General features: G+C 55.7%; 1 protein-coding gene across 1 annotated transcript in view; it reads right to left on the bottom strand.

The window, feature by feature from the left end:
• The window catches only part of LOC137167500 (CUGBP Elav-like family member 3), a 39847-nt gene extending 20493 nt beyond the window's left edge, over nucleotides 1-19354 (bottom strand). The window contains exons 1-2 of the mRNA XM_067569713.1: nucleotides 19210-19354; nucleotides 7052-7134 (exon numbers count right to left, since the gene is read on the bottom strand). Coding sequence (XP_067425814.1) covers nucleotides 7052-7134; nucleotides 19210-19354 — 228 coding nt within the window. The remainder of the gene's footprint in view (nucleotides 1-7051; nucleotides 7135-19209) is intronic.
• Nucleotides 19355-23386: the final 4032 nt, after the last annotated feature.

Below are 23386 nucleotides of genomic sequence, written 5' to 3'. Positions count from 1 at the left end.
GAGGGGAAATAAGTTAGGGACCATCCCTCGGGGTGGGGGGGGGGCTACCGCTTTCAGCTCGTCCCACCCCGAGCCCCCAAAGGGCTTGCATGGCCCCAGGCCCGCAGCACCGTGGGGTCCCCCCTGCTCTGTCTCCAAAGGCCTGAGAGCCCTCAGGCGCCATTTGCCATTGGGGGGACGGGGCGGGGGATGCTTTAGTTTTCCCAGCCGCCCCCCCTTGTCCCCGTGTTTGCACAGCGGTCTTTCCAGCAGCCAGCAGGACCCAGCCTCGGGGCCTGGCGGCGGAAGGCTCGGAGCCACTATCTGCACAGAGGCCAGGATCATCCATCCTGGGGGACCGGTCACTGGGTGACCCCAGGAGCTGCCTTGCTGGCTCTGGGTGAGGGGTGCAGCCAGGTGACTTGGGCCTCCTAGCGGGGGGCAGCTTTTGGCCGGCTCAGGCCGGAGGCAGGACGTGCCAGTGACTTGATCCCTCTGCCGCCCAGATCAGAAGGCAGCCGTCTGGGAGCTGCCGGCGCTAATCCCACCCTCCAAATCCCACCTCCCCCTCCCACCTCGCCTGGGATTTAGCAGGCATAAATCCCGGGATTATCCAATCAAATCTAAAGCTCCTTAAATCCCAGCATGCAGTGCGAGCCCCGGGCAGGATGGCTGCGTCTGGCCGCGGGGGTTCAGGAACCCGCCTCTGAGCCAGGAGCCAGAGCACCTGCAACGCGTCCCAGCAACAAGGGACGCTGCGGGCAAAGCTCCCAGCCCTGGCCCTGGAATCACCGCCCCCGGGGCCATCCTCTGTGCGGGGGGATCGGGGTGGGAATGAGACGTGGTTAGCGCTGGCTGGGAACGGGCAGCTGGGGCACAAAGCCGTGCAAACTTCCCTCCCTCCCTCGGCTCGGCCGGCGCCCCTCTACCCCAACCCGCAGCCCCCCAATATCCCCACCCTGGGCTCCCCTCCACCCCGACCCGCAGCCCCCCAATATCCCCGCCCTGGGCTCCCCTCCACCCCTCAATCCTGCCTGGCCTCATCCTGCTCACTCCGGGCCTAGGCCTCCCCTGGGTGGAGGCTGCCCAGTCGCTCACCATAGAGCCAGAGAGCTGGACCGGGAGGGTCCCTTCTCCCCTCCTCCCCCCATCAGATAGGGTCCCTCGGAGCAGGCTGGTGTCTGACCCGAGCTCTCTAGGTCCGGGCCTACAGCTCCCCCTCCTCGGGGGCGCGGACAGGGAGGGGGCGCAGGGCCCTCAGCGTGTGCTGGTTGCAGGAACTGGCCGTGGGGGGAAATCCCCAGCACAGCTGCCAGGCCCCACACCACCAGCCGGTGCATTAGTGGAAAGGGTGCAATGAGCCCATGCAGTCACAGCCCCCATCACACTCGCTGGGGGGGGACAGGACTGGACTTGGTTTAAGGTTCAAGGTCCCGTGGCTCCCCCCATCACAGGCAAGCTGTACAGGGACACCCCCCCCCGCGTCCCCCCACCCCGGATCCCACAGTGCTGTGGTGGGAAGGGGCCTCTGAGCCGGGGGAGTTGGGAGCATGGAAAGGGGGGCAGGGGATTGGAGGGCGCCAGGTGCGGGTTCAGGGGGTGCACAGGGGAGAGGCTGTGTGTGGGGGGGGGGTGGGGAGGGATGGAGACTAGGGAAGCATATTAGAGGAGTGGGAGGGCATCGGGAGGTGCGGGTATTTTGGGGTCCCCAGAGGGTCAGAGGTCAGCAGGGCCAGGCTGTGGGGGTGTCAGAGCTGTACCTTCGCCCAGACCAGTGTTTCCTGCCCCCTCCCCCTGGCCCTCTCGCTCAATGGGGGGCAGCGGATCTGCAGGGGACCAGCCCCGGAGCTGGAGGAGGAGGGCCCAGGGCGAGGTGGGGGGCAGGATAGGGGTGGGGAAGGTGGGTGGGGACCTGCTGCTGCAATCCCCACAGTTCCCTCTGACGAGGGGGTCAGCTGCCCCCCCCACCTAGCCCAGCTGTGGGGGAGGGGAGCAGAGCCCCCAGTTCCCCATTAGAGCGAAGGAGCCCAGAGTCAGTGACCGTGGGGGCTACAGATCCCTCTGTCTGTCCTAAAGCCAGGGCTGGGAGCCAGGACTCCTGGGTTCTATTCCCAGCTCTGCCCGGGCCCAGACTGGCTGGCGTCGCTGCTCCCAGATGTTGCTGGCAAGTTCCCCCCTCTGCCCTCCCCCAAGCCCTCGGCTCTGTTAGCTCAGCCGCCCCCTGCCCCCAGCGCACCTGCCCCGCAGCCCATGTTTACCTGGCACTGAGTCATTATCTGCCTGCTGGTTACCTAGCTACCGGGCTCCTGGCATCCCCACCCTGCCAGGAACAGATGGGGCTATTTATAACCCAGCTGGGCACCCACGGCCTCCCCAAACAAAAGGGAACCTGCCAGCGTCAGGTCCCTTCACCCACCGCTCCCATGGGCCCAGAGGCTGCGGTGACGGGCACATTCGCCACCCATGGATCAGCTGAGACACGGCTCTGCCCGGCAGGTGGCCCTGGGATGTGGCTGTTTCAATTCCCCTCAGCCAGGAATGCCAACCAGGGGGCCAGTCGGTGCCCAAGTGCGTGTGGAAGATGAGGACCCCCCACCCCCAGCTAGGATGTGGGCTGAGACCCAACAAACTCATTTCAAGCAGATCCGGGGGGCGGGGGGGGGGTGCAATCGGCAAGCGGGAGGGGACAGACCCGGCACGATGCTCCCAGTCCCCAGAGCCGGCAGCCCCCCCAAGGACCAGCTTTCCAAGCTCCATAACCCACCTGGCTGGCTGGGGGGCCTCGTCCCGCTGACGGTGGGGTCTGCCACAGCCGGTGGGGGCATCGCCTCTCCGGTGCAGCCCGAGGGGGCCGCGCAAGGGACCTGCCCATGTTTCTGGTTTCAGAGCCACGGAGTTGAGGGGCAACGCTCTAGCTTTCATAGGCAGCCACCTGTGACCCTTCCTGGGGGCCTGGCACGCCCGGATCTAAATGCCCTTCGCACGGGATCACAGGAAACGCTGCGCACGGGGCTATTTGCTTCTCGCAGCCTTGGCGGCAGCCCCAGACATTGCTTCGAAAAACCAGGGAAACAAGAAATTGAATAACAACAGGCCAACTGCCCGGCGTGCCGGAGCCCATGCATCACTGGGCCCGTGCGAACTGGCCTCTCCAGGGCAGCTCAGCCCTGGAGGCTTACACGCAAATGCACACGCATCTGCTCGCATGTATGTGCAAATGCACACGTGTCCCCAGCCCACAGACACACATGCATCTCCCGCCCCACACGCAAATGCACACGCAGGCACACTCCCTCCCGCACAGACAGGCCCATGCCCTGCATATGCCAACACAGGCCTCCTCTCGTATGCAGACGCGTGGCATCCCTTTGCACACGTGTGAAGCACACGCAAGCCGGCACCTGCGTACATGTACACATGTACCCCGGCATGTGTCTGCATCCTTACACGGGCACAGCTTGCTTGTGCAAGAAGTGGCTATAGAGACTCCTGCAAGGACTGAAAATTCAAGGCCCCCCTTCACCAGACAGACAGCGCGCAGCCTCTCACCTACCAACACCCTGAGCTGGGACCACCTGCCCTGGAAGACGGGGCGGTGCCAGGCACCCTGACCCCCAGGGCAACAACCGCTGAGCAAAGGAGGGAGCGCCTTTAAATCAACCCAAGAGACACAGAGAGAGACGGGAAGAACAAAGCTGAAGCGATGGGGAAAGAACAGGATGGAGAAGAGGAGGGGGCATCGAAGGGGGGGACGGGGACAGCAGAGCAGGGCCCTGCAAATGGACACACACACAACGCAGCCTTTGCTAGGGAAAAGTCCAGCTGGAAGATGCCACATGGGATCCTATGGGCTAGAGTGGGGGGTGGGAGGGCTGGGAGCCAGCACTCTTGGGTTCTGTCCCCAGCTCTGGGAGGGGAGTGGGGTCTAGTGGGTTAGAGCAGGGGGTGGGAGGCTGTGGCCAGACAACGTGGCTGGAGCTCCGAGCCTGGAGCTGAGACCTAGAACCTACAGCCCAGAACCTGGAACGTGGTGCAGGGAGCTGGGAGTTTGGGATCTAGGCCTGGATCCTGAGCAGCATTTAGGCTCCTAACTTCCATGGAAGTCTGATGCATGAAGCCCAGAACGTGGGTTCTAGAGCCTGGTGCCGGGAGCCCAGAACGTGGGTTCTAGAGCCTGGTGCATGTCTAGGGCTCAGGCACTTCCACCTGCAGACCTGGAGCGGGGCTGAGTGTGGGCACTAGCTGGCCGGCCCCTCCTTCCCTGGGCGCCCGATGCGACAGCAGCAGAGCCACGGTGCCGCCTGGCTGGGGCCCGAGTGAAGGCCCCACGTTCTCGGCCAAGCTCCCTGGGGGAGATCCCACCAAGCCCAACTGCTCTCAGAGCACCGGGGAAAGGCTCCCTCGAAGGGGCTGTGTCACTGAACCAGCCCCTCTCCCCTCCGCCCAGCTCCCCCCAGGAAACGAGCAGCGAATCCAGGGTCTGTCTTGCACTGGGATCACCGTTCACACCTGTGCAACGTCCCTTGCTCCCAATGGGGGGGGCATTGGGGCTGGGCACTGTTTACACCCCTTTCGCACACTATAAATGATGGCCCAAGAGGGCGGGGAAGGGGGCGCAGTGCAGAGCCAGGATGCCAGTGCCCTGGTTGGGGGGGGGGCATTAAAAACCCACCATCTCCCTCCCTCCCCCAGAGACCCGAGCTCATGGGAGCTGCTCCCTGGGGAACCGCCCCCCCCAGTGATGGTGGGCATCACGCCCTGCAGCATGAGAGCTGCCACAGATGCACCAAGGGGGGGGGTGTGATGGCCACACCTGAGCCTGCGCGCTAAGAGAGGAGTCAAAGAGCCGCACCCAAGCGTGACACCCCCAGCTGTCCCCTAGTCCTCTGGTCCCCCTCCGCTAAAACACCCCCAGGCTCCCAGAGACAGACACGCACACGTGCAAAAATCACCAAGAGTCAGGCTAAAAGACACCTGAGAATCCCACCCACATCAGGCCTCCGCAGAAAACACGCACACCCGGGCGAGCACACAAAGCTGTACGCAAAAGACACACCGATTCACAAATGCACAGACCCCTGCTAGAAACATGCCCGCGATCGCACGCCACATGCCCTGATTCCCTGGTGCCCTGCATTAGGCCCAGGCATTTACCCCCAATGGGTGTAACACCTGGTGTTTCATGCCTATGTGCTCACACCCGGCACAGGGCGACATTGGTTTAGGAATGTGATAAACACGGGCGTCTACACACAGACACGCGCGCGTGTGAGATCACGCCGGCACCTGGCAAACGGCCGCAGAGAACCATGTCCACACGAGATGCATGCACGCTACAAATCACACACTCGCTAAACAAACACACACAAAGGCTGAGCTCCCAGCTCCATGGCTGCACACTCCAATCACAATCAGACACAGGCGCACGCAACAATCCACCGGCACATGAAGGGCCGGGGAAGAAAAGCAGGTGGCGAAAGGGGATGGAAAAAGCAGAATCAAAGGACTCTCCCAAGACAAAGCCCCTGCTCTGCAACATCTGCTCCCAACGTTCAGAAGGGCGGAGGCGAGAAACCAAGTATCTGCGTCTGGCCCCCCTCTTTCCCCAGCCAAAATACGCTTGGATTCTGTGTTTGTGCGTCAGGGGGGATGATGGAAAGCTAGTGTGTGTGTGTTGGGGGACCAGCGATGTCGCCCTCTCTTTCGAATGGGGTCCAACGGGGTGGGAAGATGAGGAGGGAGCAAATCCGCCCCCGGTGGAACCGTTGTCTCAGGGGGAGATGCCCGTGAGGGTTGCTATGGGGATGCCAAGGCAGCCTCTCCTCCCAGCCTGTCACCACGGTTCCATCCGGCTGGTTTTTCCCCATTCGGAGGCACGAAGGGGCTTTATTCTTTGCCCTTGTTGTTCTACGAGGGACGGGAGAGCTTGCCCAGCCGCGTCCTGCCCTCCCGCCCCCAGCATCCCGGCCGCTTGCTCAGGCTGAGGGGAGACCTTCGGCCTTTGTGGGTTTTCATGAACAGATCCCCCGGCTGCTCAGCCACGTGATCAGCTGCGGTCCCGGGTCCGGCTCTTCCCCTGCAGGAAGTCAGGGCTCTGCTCACCGCCTGCCTCGGGCTGGGGAGGGTCCCCGCAGCGGGAGTCCAGGACTCCTGGGTTCTACACTTGGCCCTGGGAGTATGGCCTAGCGGGAGTCCACTTTCACGGCTAGATGTCGCCGGTTCAAATCCAGCCCTGCTCAGCGCGGACGAGCTGGCGGTGCTTCTGTCAGCAGTTTGGTGGCCTCTGAGTGAAATTAGTTCGTGGAGCCTCAGTGCCAGCCTCTGTCCCCTAGAAGGGGGGGTCCCTGGAGCGCAGGGGTGTGGCCCGAGGGTGGCGGGGTAGGTCTCCCTACTTCTGTGCCTGGAGCCACACATACAGGACTTTGCTGCTGACAGCTGCCAGCCGGGCACCAAAAACGCTCCAAAGCCAATGCAAAGTGACTGGCAGAGCCAGGGCACAGGCCCCCGCCCGGCGCCACAACCACACCCACCAGCCAGCACCCGGCACCCTGAAACCCCCCCACCGGCAGCATGCGAAGAAGTAACTGCCTTCAAAAGCGAGTCACCTTGGGTGGAGAAGGCGGCATAAGCAGAGCGCCAGCTACGTCAGCAGGCGACCAGCGCCCCTAGAGCTGTGCCATCCCCCCCTGTCCTGCCAAGGCCCCTCGTCTCCGCCCCCCTCGCCTGAACCAAGCAGAGCGGATGCCATGGGAAATAGACCCCCGCCCCCCCAGCTCCCTGGCCTCGCCCCACGCCAGTGGCAGGGCCCAAAACGCCCCGCTCGTCAGGGCCGACCCGGACTCCGATTCAACCCTTCTCAGGCATGTGGTGGGAGATTTTAGGGCGCCCTGCTCCCTCGCCAGTGCTGATGATGGGGGGCGGGGGAACAACACACACAATAAAACCGGCGCCGGGTGTTCGCGGCGACGTTTGGGCGTTTGTTGCCAGAGATCATGGAGAGACTCCCCTGTCCAAGGTGCCCCCCTCCCCCAACCTTCCCAGCACGCCCCTTTATCGCCCTGTGAGGACTCACCCCGGGAAGCGTTTTCTGCTCGTGCAGCGCGCTCTGCGCCTTGAGGGCCGATTCCCGGGCGCAGTAGGTCAGGAACGCGCATCCTGCAGCAGAGAGAAAGCAGAGGGGAAGGGTCACGGGCGCCGTGGTCCCTCGGATTCCTGCCCCCCAACACAACAACCCCCCTTGCCAATATCGTCCCTTCACTTTAAAGGGCTCCTGGGACAAAGGGACAGTAGCAAGGGGTACGCCACGGACCAAAGGGGGAACCGTGAACTTCCCAGGGGTTCCCAGGCTGGGAGATTTTCCCAGGGTGGGGAGGTGGGCGTGGTTGAAGGGAGGGGAAAGGAAAGGGGATAAGTCACTAGGCCAGCATTCAGGAGATCTAGGATCAATTCCCAGCTCTGCCACCGACTCCTGCATGCCCCTGGGCAAGTCACTATGAGACAGATCCACAAAGGGAATTAGGTGATTGATGTCCATGGGAGTCAGGTGCCTAATTCCCTCTGAGGATCTGTGCCTTCATCTCTCTGAGCCTCCGTGCGCACAAAGAGGCTCACACTCTTTCTTGTCTATTTCGATTGTGAGCTCTCCGGGCCAGGGGCTGTCTCCCTCTCAGTGTTTGCACAGATCCCAGCGCTGTGGGGCGCCCTGGACTCGCTCGGGCTGCTACTGGCAATGCAGATCGTAACGGCCTGACAGCTACGGAGCAAGGCGCCAACGGAGAAAGGAACTGAAAGGGACAAACGGAAAAGACAGAGCGATGTCATATGGCCCATCCGAGCGCAGTAATGGAATGACATGGATGTAGCCGGGAGGAAATCAAATCAGGGAAAGAAATGGTTGCTCTGTTTGAGTGTTAGACTTTCTATTACTAGAGAGTCCAGCAAACCCAGCCAGGAACCCTCCTCTGGTGCTTTGAAACGAAAGACAGGCTCTCTCCCAATGGAGCATACATGGCCCGTTTCTCCAGCCACATCTTCCACCCCGCTGCTGTCCATTTTTACCCTTATTTCACAACAGGGTGGAGAACATGCAGACTTTTGCTCTCCACCCTCCTGCAGCTTTTAGCGTAGTGCTGGATGTTTTCCCTCAAAGTCCCAGCTCCTGGATTCATGGGACTAGGGGAGAATCTCACCTTCCCTTTAAAAAAAAAAAAATCCCTGTAAGTTTCTAGCTCTCCCGGTTCTGGTGAGAAGCTGGAAAATGTGAGCTGGGGGCACCCGAAGAACTGGGAGACAAAGCAAACAAGCCCCCACATTTATCATGTTCAAAACAAATCTCCTGGTTTTGAAGCCGATCTCATGACTTCTTGAGGTCTGACTTGCGATTTTTAGTGGCTTGAGGTTGTGATACTGCTGCTGACATTCAGGCCCAGATCCCGGACCACATTTAGGTGCCTCCCTCCCATGGATGAGGTGGGCCGAGGTTCCTTTGATCGGAGCAAGCGAACTATGGGCGTTCAGAGAGCGGTTTTGACGTTAAGTTGCTGGCCTGGGACTCAAAGCATCTGGCTTCAATTCTGAGCTATGCCACAGACGTCCTGAGTAACCCGGAGCAAGTCACACAAGGCCAGATTTTATGGCATCAGGCCCACCAAGGCCAGATGGTCAAGCGCTTGGCTCTCTCGAAGGGCTCAGGTCGCCCAAAGTGCTCAGCATCCAGCAGCTCCTAACTTGGCAATAATTGTTCTTGAGTTGTTCTTTGCATCGCTGTACCATCTAGAACCCCCAGTTCTGGGCTACAGTCCCTCCTGGCGCTAGGCACTGGGCAAGCAGAGAAAAGAAGCTAACACCTGCTCTGCGGCCATTTTGAAAAGCTGTCACACATCGGTTGTGGGTGGAAAACTCTGCCCTTTCTCTCTCTGGGCTCCCTGCCAGCAGCACAGTAGGGGACTCAGATACTGTGGGTGAGAGGGGATTGAATAATTCTACAAAATCCAGAGGCGATCCCGGCAATTACAGGCTGGTAAGCCTAACTTCAGAACCAGACAAATTGGTTGAAACTATAGTAAAGAACAGAATTATCAGCCATCTAGATAAACACAATTTGTTGGGGAAGAGTCAACATGGTTTTGGTAAAGGAAAATCATGCCTCACCAATCTACTAGAATTCTTTGAGGGAGTCAACAAGCATGTGGAGAAGGGTGATCCAGTGGCTATAGTGTACTTAGGTGTTCAGAAAGCCTTTGACAAGGTCACTCTCCAAAGGCTCTTAAGCAAGTAACCGGTCATGGGATAAGAGGGAAGGTCCTCTCCTGGATCAATAACTGGTTAAAAGACCAGAAACCAAAGGGTAGGAATAAATGGTCAGTTTTCCGAATGGAGAGAGGTAAATAGTGGTGTCCCACAGTGGTCTGTATTGGGACCAGAGCTGTTCAGCATATTCATAAATGATCTGGAAAAGGGGGTAAACAGTGAGGTGGCAAAATTTGCAGCTGATATAAAACTACTCAAGATAGCTAAGTCCAAATCAAACTGCAAAGAGTTACAAAGGGATCTCACAAAACTGAGTGACTGGGCAACAAAATGGCAGATGAAAGTCAGAGTTGATAAATGCAAAGTAAATGCACATTGGAAAACATCATCCCAACTATACATATAACATGATGGGGTCTAAATTAGCTGTTACCACTCAAGAAAGAGATCTCGGAGTCATCGTGGCTAGTTCTCTGAAAACATCTACTCAGTGTGCAGCAGCAGCCAGAAAAGCTGACAGAACGTTGGGAATCATTAGGAAAGGGAGGGATAATAAGACAGAAAATACCATATTGCCGCTTTATACATCCGTGGCACGCCCACATCTTGAATACTGCGTGCAGATCTGGTCGCCCCATCTCAAAAAAGATAGATTGGAATTGGAAAAGGTACAGAAAAGGGCAACTAAATGATGAGGGGTATGGACCAGCTCCTGTATGAGGAGAGATTAGTAAGACTGGGACTTTTCAGCTCAGAAAAGAGATGACTAAGGGGGTGATATGATAGAGGCCTATAAAATCATGGCTGATAAGGAGAAAGCATATAAGGAAGTGTTATTTACGTCTCATAACACAAAACCGAGGGGCCACCAAATGGAATGAATAGGCAGCAGGTTTAAAACGAACAAAAGGAAGTATTTCTTCACACACCGCACAGTCAACCTGTGGAAGTTCTTGCCAGAGGATGTTGCGAAGGCCAAGACTATAAGGGGGTTCGTAAAAGAACTAGATAAATTCTAGATAAATTTATAAAAACTAGATACATGTATCCTCACACGCACACCCCTCGGTGAGGCAGGGCAAGGCTTTTACCCTATTGTACAGATGGGGAAACCGAGGCACAGACAGGCCAAGTAATTTGCCCAAGATCACCGAGGGAGTCTGCAGCAGAGCAGGGCAGCCAGGCGAGGGTGTCACCGGAACCGCTGGCCCATCATTCTCTAGAATTACCCTGGCTGCTCTGTCCCACCTGGCTGTGAGCCATTCTACTTGTCAATGGAAAACAAGTTTAACACTATCAACAAACTCTGCTCCCTCCCGCCCACCCCCACCCCAGTCTCACAGTCCCTGGCTGGGCCTTGCAGCTCCCCCAAAGCAAGAGACAAGCAGAGACGGCTGATTTAACCCCCGGTGGAATACTAGAGCCCGAGGGGTCCCCAGAGCCCATGTTTTGGGCAGGAAGGGACCTGCCTGGGCGTCGCTGCTCTCGTGCCCATTGGCTGGCGCATCAGTGGAAAGCAACCAGTGTAAAGTCTGTGCGAAGTGGCAACGGGTGTGAGTCCAGAGTCACTCCATTGGCATAAGTGGCAAAGCAGAGTCGCGCCCTCACGCCATTGACGTCAGTGGAGTCACTCTGGATTTACACCAGAACTGAGATCAGGGTCTGCCCCGTGTGCCATTGATGACTTCGTTGGAGTCACTCCCGATTTAGCCGAGAGCAGGATCTGGGCCTGGCAAATCGGAGCTGGGAAGATTAAAATAGGATCAGTCAAAGGGCCCCCCAACCCAGATCTCGGCCCCCGGCCATTCCCACCCCCCTGACAGCCTCCCTCTCCGGTGCCGCCTCCGCCCGCAGCAACTGCTCCAGATCTAATCTGCCCCTTTGTCCTAACGCCTCCAGGCAGGAGATCAATGTCCGTGCCAGCCTCGCTGTGTACCGGATTCTCACAGTCCGTGGCGCAGTCAGGGCTGGGGCCAGGGGATCTGTAATAACAACAATTTACTGCCCCAGATAAGGGGAGGCTGCGAAGACTCGGAGATCTGCACCCTCACCCCCGAGCCTGCCCTTGCAATTGCTGGACAGACCGAGCTGGGCTGAGACCCCCCCGCAACTCATTTCATAGGGACTGATCTGGGTTCGCCCGAGAACCCAGTTCCTTGGTGCTGTGTGGACCGACACAGCGCCTGTCCCTGCTTGGCCGGGAGGCTCTGGACTCCCACAATGCGAGACTGGTGGGGAGGACCCTGGGACGGTTGTTCTCAAGCCCACCTCACAGATGCGAGGGTATTCCAGCACCTGTGCACACCTGCCCCTTGCTGACGTGGGGGAGACACATGCCCCAAATCCTCCTGGCAATCCCTGTGCTAGCATTGATTTCATAGCGCTCTTTACACCTGCACCCGCCCAAGACTCCTGCAGCGCCGACCTTATGTCACAGCCACTGAGGGGAAACTGAGGCACAGAGCTGGGAAATTATTTGCCCCGAGATGACAAAGGGGATGTCTACACAGCAAAGAAAAACCTGCAACTGGCCTGTGCCTGGAAACAGTACCCAGGATTCCTGATTCCTAAGCCTCCCCTGCTCTAACCACTAGGCCCCACTACCCTCCCAGAGCTGGGACAATACCCTGGAGATCTGGCTCCCATGCCCTCTGCTCTAACCACTAGCTTGCACTGCCTCACCAAACGAGCGCTGCTCCCACCCTGGACAGACAAAGCAGGGATCCGCCACAGACAGAGAAAGGAGAACAGAGCATCCCACATTAGTATCAGCTTTGATTAATCCCCGCAGCTCCTGGGGAGGCAGGGAAGACGAGGTCTGGAGAGTGGAGGGGAACTTCTGGGACCCCCGTTAAGGTGATGGGAGATGGGAACAGCAGGAGGAGGGGTGCAGTCCTGGGGGGAGGGGGACAGCGATAGAGAGGGTGATGCATGCCCCATGCCGGGCCAGGCTTTGGAACCGGCTGCTCGTCTCCTTTGAAGCCCCGGCTTCCAGCCTTGGCCCAGTTGCCTGCAGCGGTCGGCCTCCAAGTGGATTGGCGCGGGAGCTGAGGTCACGGGTGGGGTGCCCGGAACTGTTGGTTGCGCCAGTGTCATGCGCATGGAAATGCAGAGTTCGTGCACAGCCCCCGCCTGGGGTGAGGGGACCAGGGTGGGAGGTGCAGTGAGCAAGAAGGCCCGGGCTCCCCACCCAGCTCCCGCTTCCCAGAGGGAGTGGACAGAGGGGGCGCGTCCCCAGGCTCCATCCAGAATAACTCCCTCCCCCCCACACTCCAATTGGCCCCATTGCATGAGATCAGAAAGTCAGCAGCAGATCCAGGGCGCGTCCCCTGGCAGTTACTGTCTGCAATCCAAGCCGGGGGAGGCTGGGGGGGAGGGGAAGAGAGAGGACAGCAGAGGCGCTACGCACTGTCACAATCAGGTGGCGTGTGTGCAGTGAGTTTGGCAGGACTCAGCCCAGATCCTGAAGAGATCAGGCCCCTGCAGCACAAAACCCCCACTACAGCTGGTACTCCCTGGCCCTGGGCTGGCGGCCTGAGCAGAGGAGGCAAGGATGGATAGGGGCTAGGGTAACCTGATAGCAAGCGTGAAAAATCAGGATCGGAGGGTGGGGTGTAACAGGCGACTGTGTAAGAAAAAGCCACAACTATTGGGACTATCCCTATAAAATTGGGACATCCGGTCACTCTAGGACGGGCTAACTCCACCTCACCCCCCCCCAAAAAACGTCCCCTCTGCCGGATCCCGCAGCACATCAGCCGGGGAAAGCTCACCCTAGCGTAGACAAGGGTCAGCGTCTGTGCCAGTGCCTCATGCAAGCCACCGTCAAACAGCCCAGCCCACGGACGTTCTGCAGAGCGTTGGGCAAGGAGCAATCCTGCCCTGGGGGCTGCGCGCCCCTAAGAGCAGGGCCGGCCCGTTTTTATTGTCCCTAGGGACAGCTCCCTGCGTAGGGAACCTTGCCTGGGGCCCCAGGGCAGGGCCGCAATACAAACAAAGCACAGCAACAGGTGGGAGAAGAGGCCTGGTCGGCAGTTCAACTCCCTCGGCAGTAATAAATAATATGCCTTCCCCAAGACGCGCGCGCGCACACGCCCCTCTCCTGTCCCCTCGCTCTCTGGGCTCAGTGCAACACACCGAATAAATACAGATGCCTTTTAGAATCGCCGCTCTCACCCACGCTTGAGCCACTTAACATTTTCCACTGGCAAAGAAAGCAAGCAAGCTAAAAATACCTACAACGCCCAGCAAGAGTGAGTCGCCACAAAGACGCAGCAGAGGAGGAGTCGGGGGGTTTACGGAACAAACCTCAGGTTTCATATCTGTCGGGCAAAATACAGATTCTGAGATTGGTTTTTTTTTTGTTTTTTTTTAAGGCAGGGGCCGTGATCATCACCTGGTCAGCTTCCTGGGTCACCCAGGCCAGAGAACCGCCCCCCTGCATCTCCTAGGTCAGGCCCATAACTCGGCTTTCTAGCCAGCCAGGCTTGATTTACAGCCTTCCAGTGATGGAGAAATCACCCCAGCCCTAGGCGAGCTGGTTAACCGCCCTCCCCGCTAAACATGTGCACTGAGTTTGTCCGGCGTCAGCTTCCAATCACTCCCTGGGGTTTTGCTGCCAGACTAAAGAGCATCTGGAAATCACGTAGACCATGCCCAAGCCTCCCCCCTTAACCTTCTCTTGGAGATCTGAGCAGCTCCGGGTTTCCAGACCCTAAATCAGGGCCAGCTTCCCAACGGTGCTCGGCAGTTGGTAGCTCCCGCTTCCAGGCTAATTTTTGCTCTTGTGAAAGTTGTTCACACGCCCGAGCAGGAGCTGACCCTGCAGGTCACTCAGAAATCTGGCCCTGAAAGGCTGAGACGCCAACGCTTGGCCAGGCATGCGAGTGCCGTGCTCGGTGCACCCCTTTGTCCAGGGATCGCAAGCCACTGGGGGAAGGTGAATTAATTCACCCAGCCATTTGGTGTTCGCCTCATCCTCGTGTTACAGAAGGGGAAACTGAGGCACAGAACGGGAACTGACGTGCCCAAAGTCGTGCTGGGCAAAGCCGCAGAACTGAGAACAGAACCCAGGAGTCCTGGCCCCCCGTCCTCTGCCCTAGACATCCCCCGAGAGCCAAGACTAGAACCCAGGAGTCCTGATTCCCAGCCCCCTGCTGTAACCACTAGACCTCACTTCCTCTTCTGAGAAGAGCCACCTCCCTGCTTTCCTCCTCCTCCCCTCTGTCAGCTCAGTCTCTTGTCCAGCCTGCTGGGGAGCTCAGAGCAAGCTTGTGGCTTCTGAGTGAGCTCAGAGCGAGCGACAAAACGGCGGGTCGCCATGTGGAGTGGGTTCAAAGCATGTGTGCCAGCGCCGGCCTTGGCACCCCTTGGCTGGTGCTGTGCAGAGCACTCAGGCCTGGGAAGGCCGGCTCTTTAAAATATGCATGAGCAAAATACGCGCTTTCCCTTCCTAGCCGGAGCCTAAATTTAGCTGCCTGCCGGGGGAAAGCTGCGGAGAGCAGCGAGGTGGAAAAGCAGTTTTGCTCCAGCCGGCCCGCCTGGAGGTCCCCCGTTGCTGGCAGCCGGAGGAGTTGGCTCGGCTCTCCCAGCAGCTTCTGACGGAAGCTGGGCCCGCGGGGGCCCCGCTCCTCAGCCCTGCCTCTCTAGCGCCCCTTCCCGCCAGCGGGGAGCTGCCCCTGCACGGGCACCAAACACGCCTGCCTGAGGGCGGAACCAGGGTGTGCGCGTCTGTTGTGTGACTCCCCTGCTTGTGATGGCGACCCAGCCCAGGGGTCTCTTCCCCAGCTGTAGCTCCCCGGGCTCCCATCACAGACCGCTATGGATCCATTCTTACACCACTCCCCCACCTTCTAGGGAAGCCTTATCCCCCTTGTGTGGATGGGGAAACTGAGGCACAGAGTGAGGCATCCTCCAACTCATGTCTGCATCCCAAGTCACCCTACTGAGCACAGCGGGCAACTCCTAGGGGAAGGATTTACTCAGCGCCAGTCAGGGGGCAACAGACAGCTCCTTGACGGCAACTCTCCTGCATCCCAGCTCAGTGCCTTATCCCCAAAGCTGTTCTCCCTCCCCCTGGGCTACCCAAGGGACGGCAGCAGCCTGCCCCTCTCTTGCTAACAACCCACTAGAAACCTCCTCGGCAAAGGGCCAGCGGGGCCCCGAAGGAAGATTCGTGTCATCGTCTAGGGGTCGCCACCAGGGGGACTGAATCCCGGGGGCCGCCAGCACCGGTAGGACCACGCCTCTGCCGCTCGAGCTGAAAGAGAAGCCCCCCTAGCGGGTAGCTATAGCAGACTTTTATCCTCTGAAGGAACACGTGACACCCCCCTTGAGCCATTTGCATCTGGCTCCCAGCTGGGGCAGGCTATACTGCCGCCCCTTCCAGAGCTGGGTTGCAGGGACCACCAGCCCCTCCATCCCCTCTGGGGTGAATATGCATCCAAGCCGAGAGAAATCCACCCCTGGGCGCCAGGCCCGGCCCAGGAGCTGGGCCCTCGTCGAGCCACGGGCTTGTGCAGGCCCAGCAGCGAGCGTCACGTCAGTGCTGAGTGCACGGGGCCACCTTGCAATGTGGGGGGCCCCCGGTGGCGTGGACGTGGGCGAGTTTGGCCCCTGGCGTGGCTGGAAAGGGCCGGGCTGCTAGTTTAACAAGTGGGACCAAGCAGAGGGGAAAACCTGCTTGACTCAGACTTGATTTTTCAGGGGGGGCTGGGGGATCACGCCTCGTTATCTCACAGTGACGACCCCAGCCCCTGGCCTGGCCCTGACCAGGGTTTTGGGAGCCCGAGCACACAACAGTAGCTTCAGAAAGGGGCTGGCCCTGGGCAGATCTGCCAGGGCCTCGCCCGGGAAGCTCCTTTCTGCCTCTGTTCCCGGGGGGGATGATGCAGCGGCCTTCATCCCAGCCGCAACGGCAGCCAACCCTGTGTGGGTGCGGAGCACCCAGCCCGTCCTGAAGTCACGGGGACGATAGCGGGTGTTCAGCACGGCACAGGATTGGACCCTAATTGCTCAGCTCAGCGGCTCAGGGGCCAGGTTGGGTGCTGAGCCCTTGGGCAAAGCTGGTCCCTCTGGGCGACTGGAAATCTGCCCTGTGCTAAGCCCCTTGAAGTCGGCAGGAGCATCAGGGTGCTGAGGACCTCACAGGACTGGAACGTAAACATGCAACTGGGTCAAGCCCTTTGTGATGATACATTTTACCTGCAGCCCTTTCCTTCACAAGCCGCACCTCCCCCATCTCTCCTCTTAAGGGAGCAGCATTTACCGGGGTTAAAAATCATTAACACTTTTTTTTTTTTAAATCCCCTTTTGAGAAACTGAGTCCCCCCCCCAGGGTTTTTGGCCCTAAATCCAGAGCAGGAGCGTTACAAAATATACTGACATAAAAAAAAAATCAAACACTTTTATCACGCAGCCTCAAATCTGGCCCCGATTTTTTGCATTCATATTCGGCGGCCGCTGGAAATCAGGATTTTTCTCTTCCCTTCCCCGGCCATTTCAATCTATGTTGAAAACAAAACCTCAGCCCAGCAGCTGGGATTACAGCAAAGCTTTTCAATGCCAGCCTGCCCGAGGACTGTAATTATTTCAGACTTGAGCCTGCAAACTCTTTGCTGGCAGGTGTAGGGCTTACTAGCCCATTGGCTTCCATAGCATTGCTCGGGGTAGGAAGTGCTACACCTGGTAGTCTGCTGAGCTGCGCCTTAGCTCACGGTAAACTCTTGGAGGCAAGGGCTTTGCCTTCATCCCTAAAGCACCTAGCGCTGTCTGTGCCATAGGAATAAAGGATGATCTAGTTCACAGTGGCCCATTCAGGGTCTCCTCTGGTGCTGGTTATTAGAGTCAGAAATTCTCCCTCCCTCACTCCCTTGGAAAACTCAGGATTCGTAATTGCACCGGCTTCCTCAGCTCCCACTGACGCTCCATTTTGATTCCTTGAATTTATCAGCTTGGACAAACCCCTCCATGTATTTCAGCCCCCCCGCATGGTAACTGGCGCTGGAGAGCCAGTTAAAACAAACAGCACCGAGTTTGTGTCACATCCGTACAGTTCCACCCTGCTACATCTTCACCCGCTGGGACTTCCTGGAAATGGAAGCTTATTTCACACCTTGAATAATTTAAATATCTTTGTTATGGAAGGAGGGGTGGGTTTGGGTTTTTTTAAAGCACAAAACTCTTGCCCCGGAGCATTCTCTGTTTTACTTCCCGCATTTAAATCATTTGCATTTGTGTTTGATAAAATAATTATTTGCACCTAAGGGGCCCTTTTGGTTTAGTGCCAATCTGAGCGAGGGTTTATCTGTGGTTTGTTTGTAAATGTTCAAACCTTCCTGCCTGCCAGTCCTATACACACTCTCACTCTGGGGTTAAAACAGAAGTTTTAAACCCACTGAGCAACAAAGAGAGCCAAAAGCCAGCTTTGAAGTCAGAGCTAGGTTGTTATTGTTGATGTTTTCCACATGTACCAGCTATAAAAATATAATAAGGGCCACATTCTCAGCTGAGATGAATTGGCATCGTGTCTACTGAAGTCAGTGGAGCTATTACACTGCTTTTCAGCAGTCCCGGATCTCTCTCTCATCAGTTTATATGGGCTTGATTTATAAACGGGTCCAATACCCCTTTCCTACGCTTTGATCTCGTCTCTTTTGGTCACTGCTTGAAAGCAAGAAAGTAAACATTGGCTCGAAATAGCAAACACACCACACTGCACATTATGAACCTTCGCCAGCCAGCCTCCTTCCCCAGGGCTGAATTCCTAAATCCAGCTTGAAATACGGTCCAGTAAAGCTAGGTATCTTCCAATTCCCTCCATTGCTTTAATTCTGGGCTTGTAAAAGTTGAACATTCTCCAATTCTAGAAAATGATCTTGTGTGAATCACCTGCTTATCTAACCCTGACCTGCCTTCGCTTTTGTTTTAATTCATTTTCCCCAAGCAGGATTTTTAAAAATTCCACTAACAACTTTATTTCGAATGAAGAAATTGGCATTTAAGATGCCCATCGGGCTATTTAACCTTCGGAGCTGCAGACCCCGTCTGTTTGTTAAAGGCCACTCGCTCTCATTCTAACTAAGAAAGAGGGGAAGTTTGTTTAAAAAAAAAAAAAAGAAAAGAAAAGAAATTAACCAGAAGAGACAAATTTAGCTCTGACCTAGAGGCTTCAGTCTGGAGACAGGCCTCCTTCAGAAAGAGAGAAGGATCTGCCATTTGGCAAGACCACAGAAGCAATGATAGTGGCGCGGGGGGTGGGGGGGAGGACGACCCTCTCTTTATATAGGAGGAAAGAAATCCCGAGGGATCTGTCAAAGCCCAGCCAGGGTATTTAGGATCAGAACTCCCAACTTTCACCTCTGCTTCCCCTGGCCCAGTGTTATACCAGAGACGAATATTCCCTGGGTTTGGGAATAAAGTGATAACTCAAGCCCTGTGGTAAAAGGGAGACTAAAAGGTGTCCGGCTACAGTAGGAAATGGGGCCGCAAACATCCCCCACCCCACAGGGCCTGATTCTCCTCTCTCCCCAGTGCAAATCTGGAATTACCCCACTGGAGTCAGGGTGGGGTGAAGGAGAACTGTCCCTTCCCCCGCCTCCAACTCCACATCTCCACCATACCCTAAACCCATTGCGCATACAGTTAAACATCCAGCCTCTATTCATGATGCCTTTTATCTTCTTGTTCCTCCTGCCATCTGTTACCATCCTGCTCTCTCTGCAAACGGCTTATTGTTACATCGCACTCTCTAAGCCCTATATTTAAATATGCATGGCCATTTCGTACGGCCCCGACTTTCTCTGCTTTCTCACCACAGATGATTTGATCTCATCCGACATCCCCAAGTCTCTTTTTTCCTCAGGCTGCTCTTGCTTTGTCATTTCATATTCAGTTTTCTCCTCCTCCCCCCGCCCCCCCCCCATCCATCCCATTGTTGGGAGTTTCTTTATTGTTCTAGCTACGCCAGTCTTGCTTCTTTACCTTTGTGCATGCCAGTGTATTTATCCTTAATCACTGTCAGTTCGTAGATTTTCCCAAATTGCTCGAAAATTGGCTTGAGGTCCTTCTCCTCCAAATTCCGTGGGATCTGCCCAATAAAAAGTTTAATAGCATCGGGTTCCTTCATTGGTCCAAAGGGGTGAATTTGGGGTGAGCTTCGAATTCCGTACCGGACCCAGCTGAAGAGACAAGAATAGAATCCCAACCCTAACTACAGCCCCAACACTTTCCAGTGGCGACACAAACAAAGGGCTCAGAGGCTGCTGGCTCTCGAGGCTTGAACCAAGAAAGAGATTTTCCCAAATCTTTTTTTTTTTTTTTTTAAATAAAAATAAATTTTTTTTCCTGGCAAATCTTCCTCACCGTCTCCTCTTCGTTGTCTCTGGGTTTGTTTGTTTTTTTAAAAACCTTCCTGGGTTTTCTTTTTTATTAAAAATAAAAATAAAAAATCCCGATTTTTTTTGGTGCAAAAAAAAAAAAAAAAAATCAAATTAAATTAAAAAAATATTTCAGATAAAGAGTCTTGTAATTCAGCCTCCTTGGAAACAAGCTGTTGGTCTGAGCTCTTTGCAATTGCAGATCCCTGGTGCTAATACTTTTGATCTATTAATTTCAGCGCTTGCAAAGCAGTTAATTAGTTTATTGATTAACTTTCCTTGAAGAGGTTGAGACCAGTTTAAATTCTTGGGTGGTTGTTGGGTTTGGGTTTGTTGGTTTTTTTTAAAATTATCGATTCATTTCTTTCTCCTCCTTTTCCCCACCCCTTTTCCAAGCTGGATTTCAGCTGCTTTTGCTGGATTTCTCCCTTTAATGGATCTTGAGCTCTGATTCAAATCTTTTCTTTACCAACAAAAACCTCCTCCCCAGCCCGCCCTCCTTCCCTGACAAATAATGATGTCAGATTTAGGGGCTGGGAGCAAACTCTCAGCCCCGGGAGAGACGCACACAGGCAGGGAGGGTCAGTGCCACAGAAAATGACAGAATCAGGTCAACCGATGCAAATAAATACAGGCCTGTAGAGAAAAATAGACACCCCAGCTTGTACCCAGCATTGCTTGTGCTGTTCTTATCAGCTTCTTCTAAGGGCCACTTCCTAAGAAGCTGATAGAGACGGTCCCTATAATGAAATACTGCACTAAATAGGATCAAATCATACAACGCAGACTATCAACCGATATTCTAGTTTGAGTGGATCAGGTGTTTGTATGCTCACATACAGGCCAACATTTTCAAAAGTGACCCGCGGTTCTGGATGCCGCAGCACCTGCGAGGGTCGGGGCGCGGACATCTTTCAGCCAGTAATCGAGGCCCTCCCAATCACTTGTCTCTTTCAAAAATCTTGGCTTCTCGATCTATCCATAGATCATAAAGCCAGAAGAAGCCACTGTGATAATCTAGTCTGACCTCCTGCACAACGCAGGCCGGAGACCTGCCCTGAATACATCCCTGGTTTCATCTAGAGCAGATCTTTTAGAAAAACAGCCAGTCTCTATTTAAAAGGGGCCAGGAAAATCCACCCCATAAATTGTTCCCAGGGTTAATTACTGTTAAAAATATGGACCTTATTTCTAGTCTGAATTTGTCTAGCATCAACTTGCAGCCAGCGGGTCCGGCTGTACCTTTGTCTGCTGGACTGAAGAACCCTTTCTTATAAAATTTCCATCCCCCATGTAGATACCCACAGACTGCTCAAGTCACCCCTTAACTTTCTCTTTGTTAAGCTAACCAAACTGAGCTATTTGGGCCTATCGTTATAAGGCAGGTTTTCTAATGCTTTAATCATTCTCATGGCTCTTCTCCAACTCCGCTCCAATGTATCAACATCAGAACTAGACACAGGATTCCAGCGGCCGTCACACCAGCGCCGTGTGGGCGCCTGCATTTATAAATGATGTAATACACTACACTACAAAGTACACTTTTCCATCTCTCGCGTCCCTTTCGTACTGAACTGCCTCACCACTCTGCAGGCCCAGCACTAGTGAAATGCAGCCACCTCTGGGGTGGGGGGTGCAGCAGCAACTTGCTGTACATCACGGGAAGAGGCGAGTTTGGCTAAGGACCCCAGGACCACCTCTCCTCTTAGGTAGCCCGGCACTGCTGCAACACAGATAATTAATGGTGGATCACAGGAGACAAGGAGATGAGGCCGACCAAGGGAGGGAGTTGGCAAATGGAAGCTGATGTCTTTGCTGTGCGGGAGAGAACTGCACAAAGATGGTTTGAGAAATTACTAGAGAAGTCAATTTTATTATTGTGTGATCCGTTCACCAAAGCGAAAGCCATCTGATGGCGCTCGGGGGGGGGGGGGGGGCGGGAAAGCGCAAGGGGGAGCAACACAGGACACAGTTGTAAGCATTACCCTGAGAACGCGTCACCCCTGTACCCTTTGGCATTGGCACTACACCATCCATCCCCAGGCCGCAGAGAAGTGGGGCTCGGGACAGAGGTAAGTCTAGTTAAGCCAGTTCGACAGAAGTGGAAACTGAGTCAAGGCCACATGTAGGAGCTGAGGGTAGGATCCAGGTCTCCTGACTCCCTCCCCGCCCCCCGGGCCCAAAATACTAAACAACACTCCCAGAGCCAGCCATCGAACCCAGGGATCCTGAGACCCAGTGCCCAGCTCTAAGCACTGGTCCACACTTCCCCATGGCAGGCCAGAAACCCACATTCCCCTCTTCCCCCGAGCCCTGTTCTGCCCACTAGGCCACGGTGCCTCCTTCGAGCAGGCTGCAGCCTCAAGCAGGGAGCAGCCTCCTCGTGCAGATCCGGGCTGGGAATTTGGCGAGCGTCCCTAAGCCGGTCCCAGCGCACTCCCCATTGTTCGTGGAGCTGTCCGCGGTGCTGAAGCCCAGCTGGGCCTCCATGGAGCAAACCGGGACCGGGGATCAGCCGGGACAGACCCCTCGCTCGGCCGTCCCTGCAAACACACACACACACACAGATAAAGGAGATGCACACAAACACACACAGATATGCGTGCACACACAGATACACAAGCCGTGACACACAGACACACAAAACACACACTCATACAGACACCCAGTACACACACACACACACACACACAGATATGCACATAGTCAGAGATACACAGTAATAGAGTCACATGGCAACACACATATACAGAAAACATGCACAAACGCACACAGACACACACACACACACACACACACACACCGAGTTTAAATCCTAATTAAATCATACTAACGGAGAGGGAGCGGTGGCCAGCTGGCAGTTGTGGGAAATGGGTTTCAGAGAAATGATCTGGGGCCGGCCGCCCTCCCTCCCTGGTTGCTAAAAATAAAACGAAAGTGCCCTTTGGAAACCCAAGCAAAAAATCAACCAACCAAAAATAGGCCCAGCTCTTTTATTTTAATGGGTCAAAGCTCTCAGTTTATCTGCACTAAGTGATATCATATAAGCCCTCCCCCCACACACCCCTCTAGCCACCCATCCATCCCCATACACACCCCAGGCTCTAGATACCTGTCTACATGCATTATACATACACACACAGCTGTATAGCTGTCTATACACATCCATGCATCCTGGAAACCACGTAGCTGCCTAGTCCCCCGGCTGCTGTCTTCAGAAACACAATTTTCGTTCTTTAAACGCTTTGTGGCACAAGCCGTGCCTCAAACACAAAGAGGAGGCGACATCTGGGCCATCTACTCAGCCCAGTTTTTGCTACAGACGAGGTTCTGGAGGAGGAATCCTGGCAGGCCGCGCACGGCAGCGTTACCCCTTTTATATTTCATTCGGCCTTTCAAAGAATTGTTTTGCTGTTGCCATTTTTTCCCCCCCAAGGGTTTTGAAATCAGGGCATTTTTCCTTTGCCAGATTCCTCCCAGCCTCCCCACCCCATTTCTTTAACCAGACAATGGTCTTGCCCCAGAGAGGCAGCCCGAGAAGGGAGAGGAGCGGGTTATTGTTATTGTTATTATTGCCTTAGGCTCAGAAATATGTGACTGTGGAGAGCAGAAATTGGCTCTGGCTAGGGGCTGGCCTAGCAGCTGGGGAAGGGCAGGGGGTGGCTAAGCAGTGGGAGGAGACTCTTCTGGTTAATATCCTCGATCGAATTCTGGTCATGGAGCCTTGGCTTTCCTGGAGCGAAACAAGCGGCTGCCTTGCTGCGCACATAGGCGTGTTGGCA

This window comes from Emydura macquarii, unplaced genomic scaffold, assembly GCF_026122565.2.
Source record: "Emydura macquarii macquarii isolate MOO-44397 ecotype Brisbane River unplaced genomic scaffold, CSIRO-AGI_Emac_v2 contig_2924, whole genome shotgun sequence".
Lineage (NCBI taxonomy): Eukaryota > Metazoa > Chordata > Testudines > Chelidae > Emydura > Emydura macquarii.
This window is presented reverse-complemented; position numbering and strand designations above follow the sequence as displayed.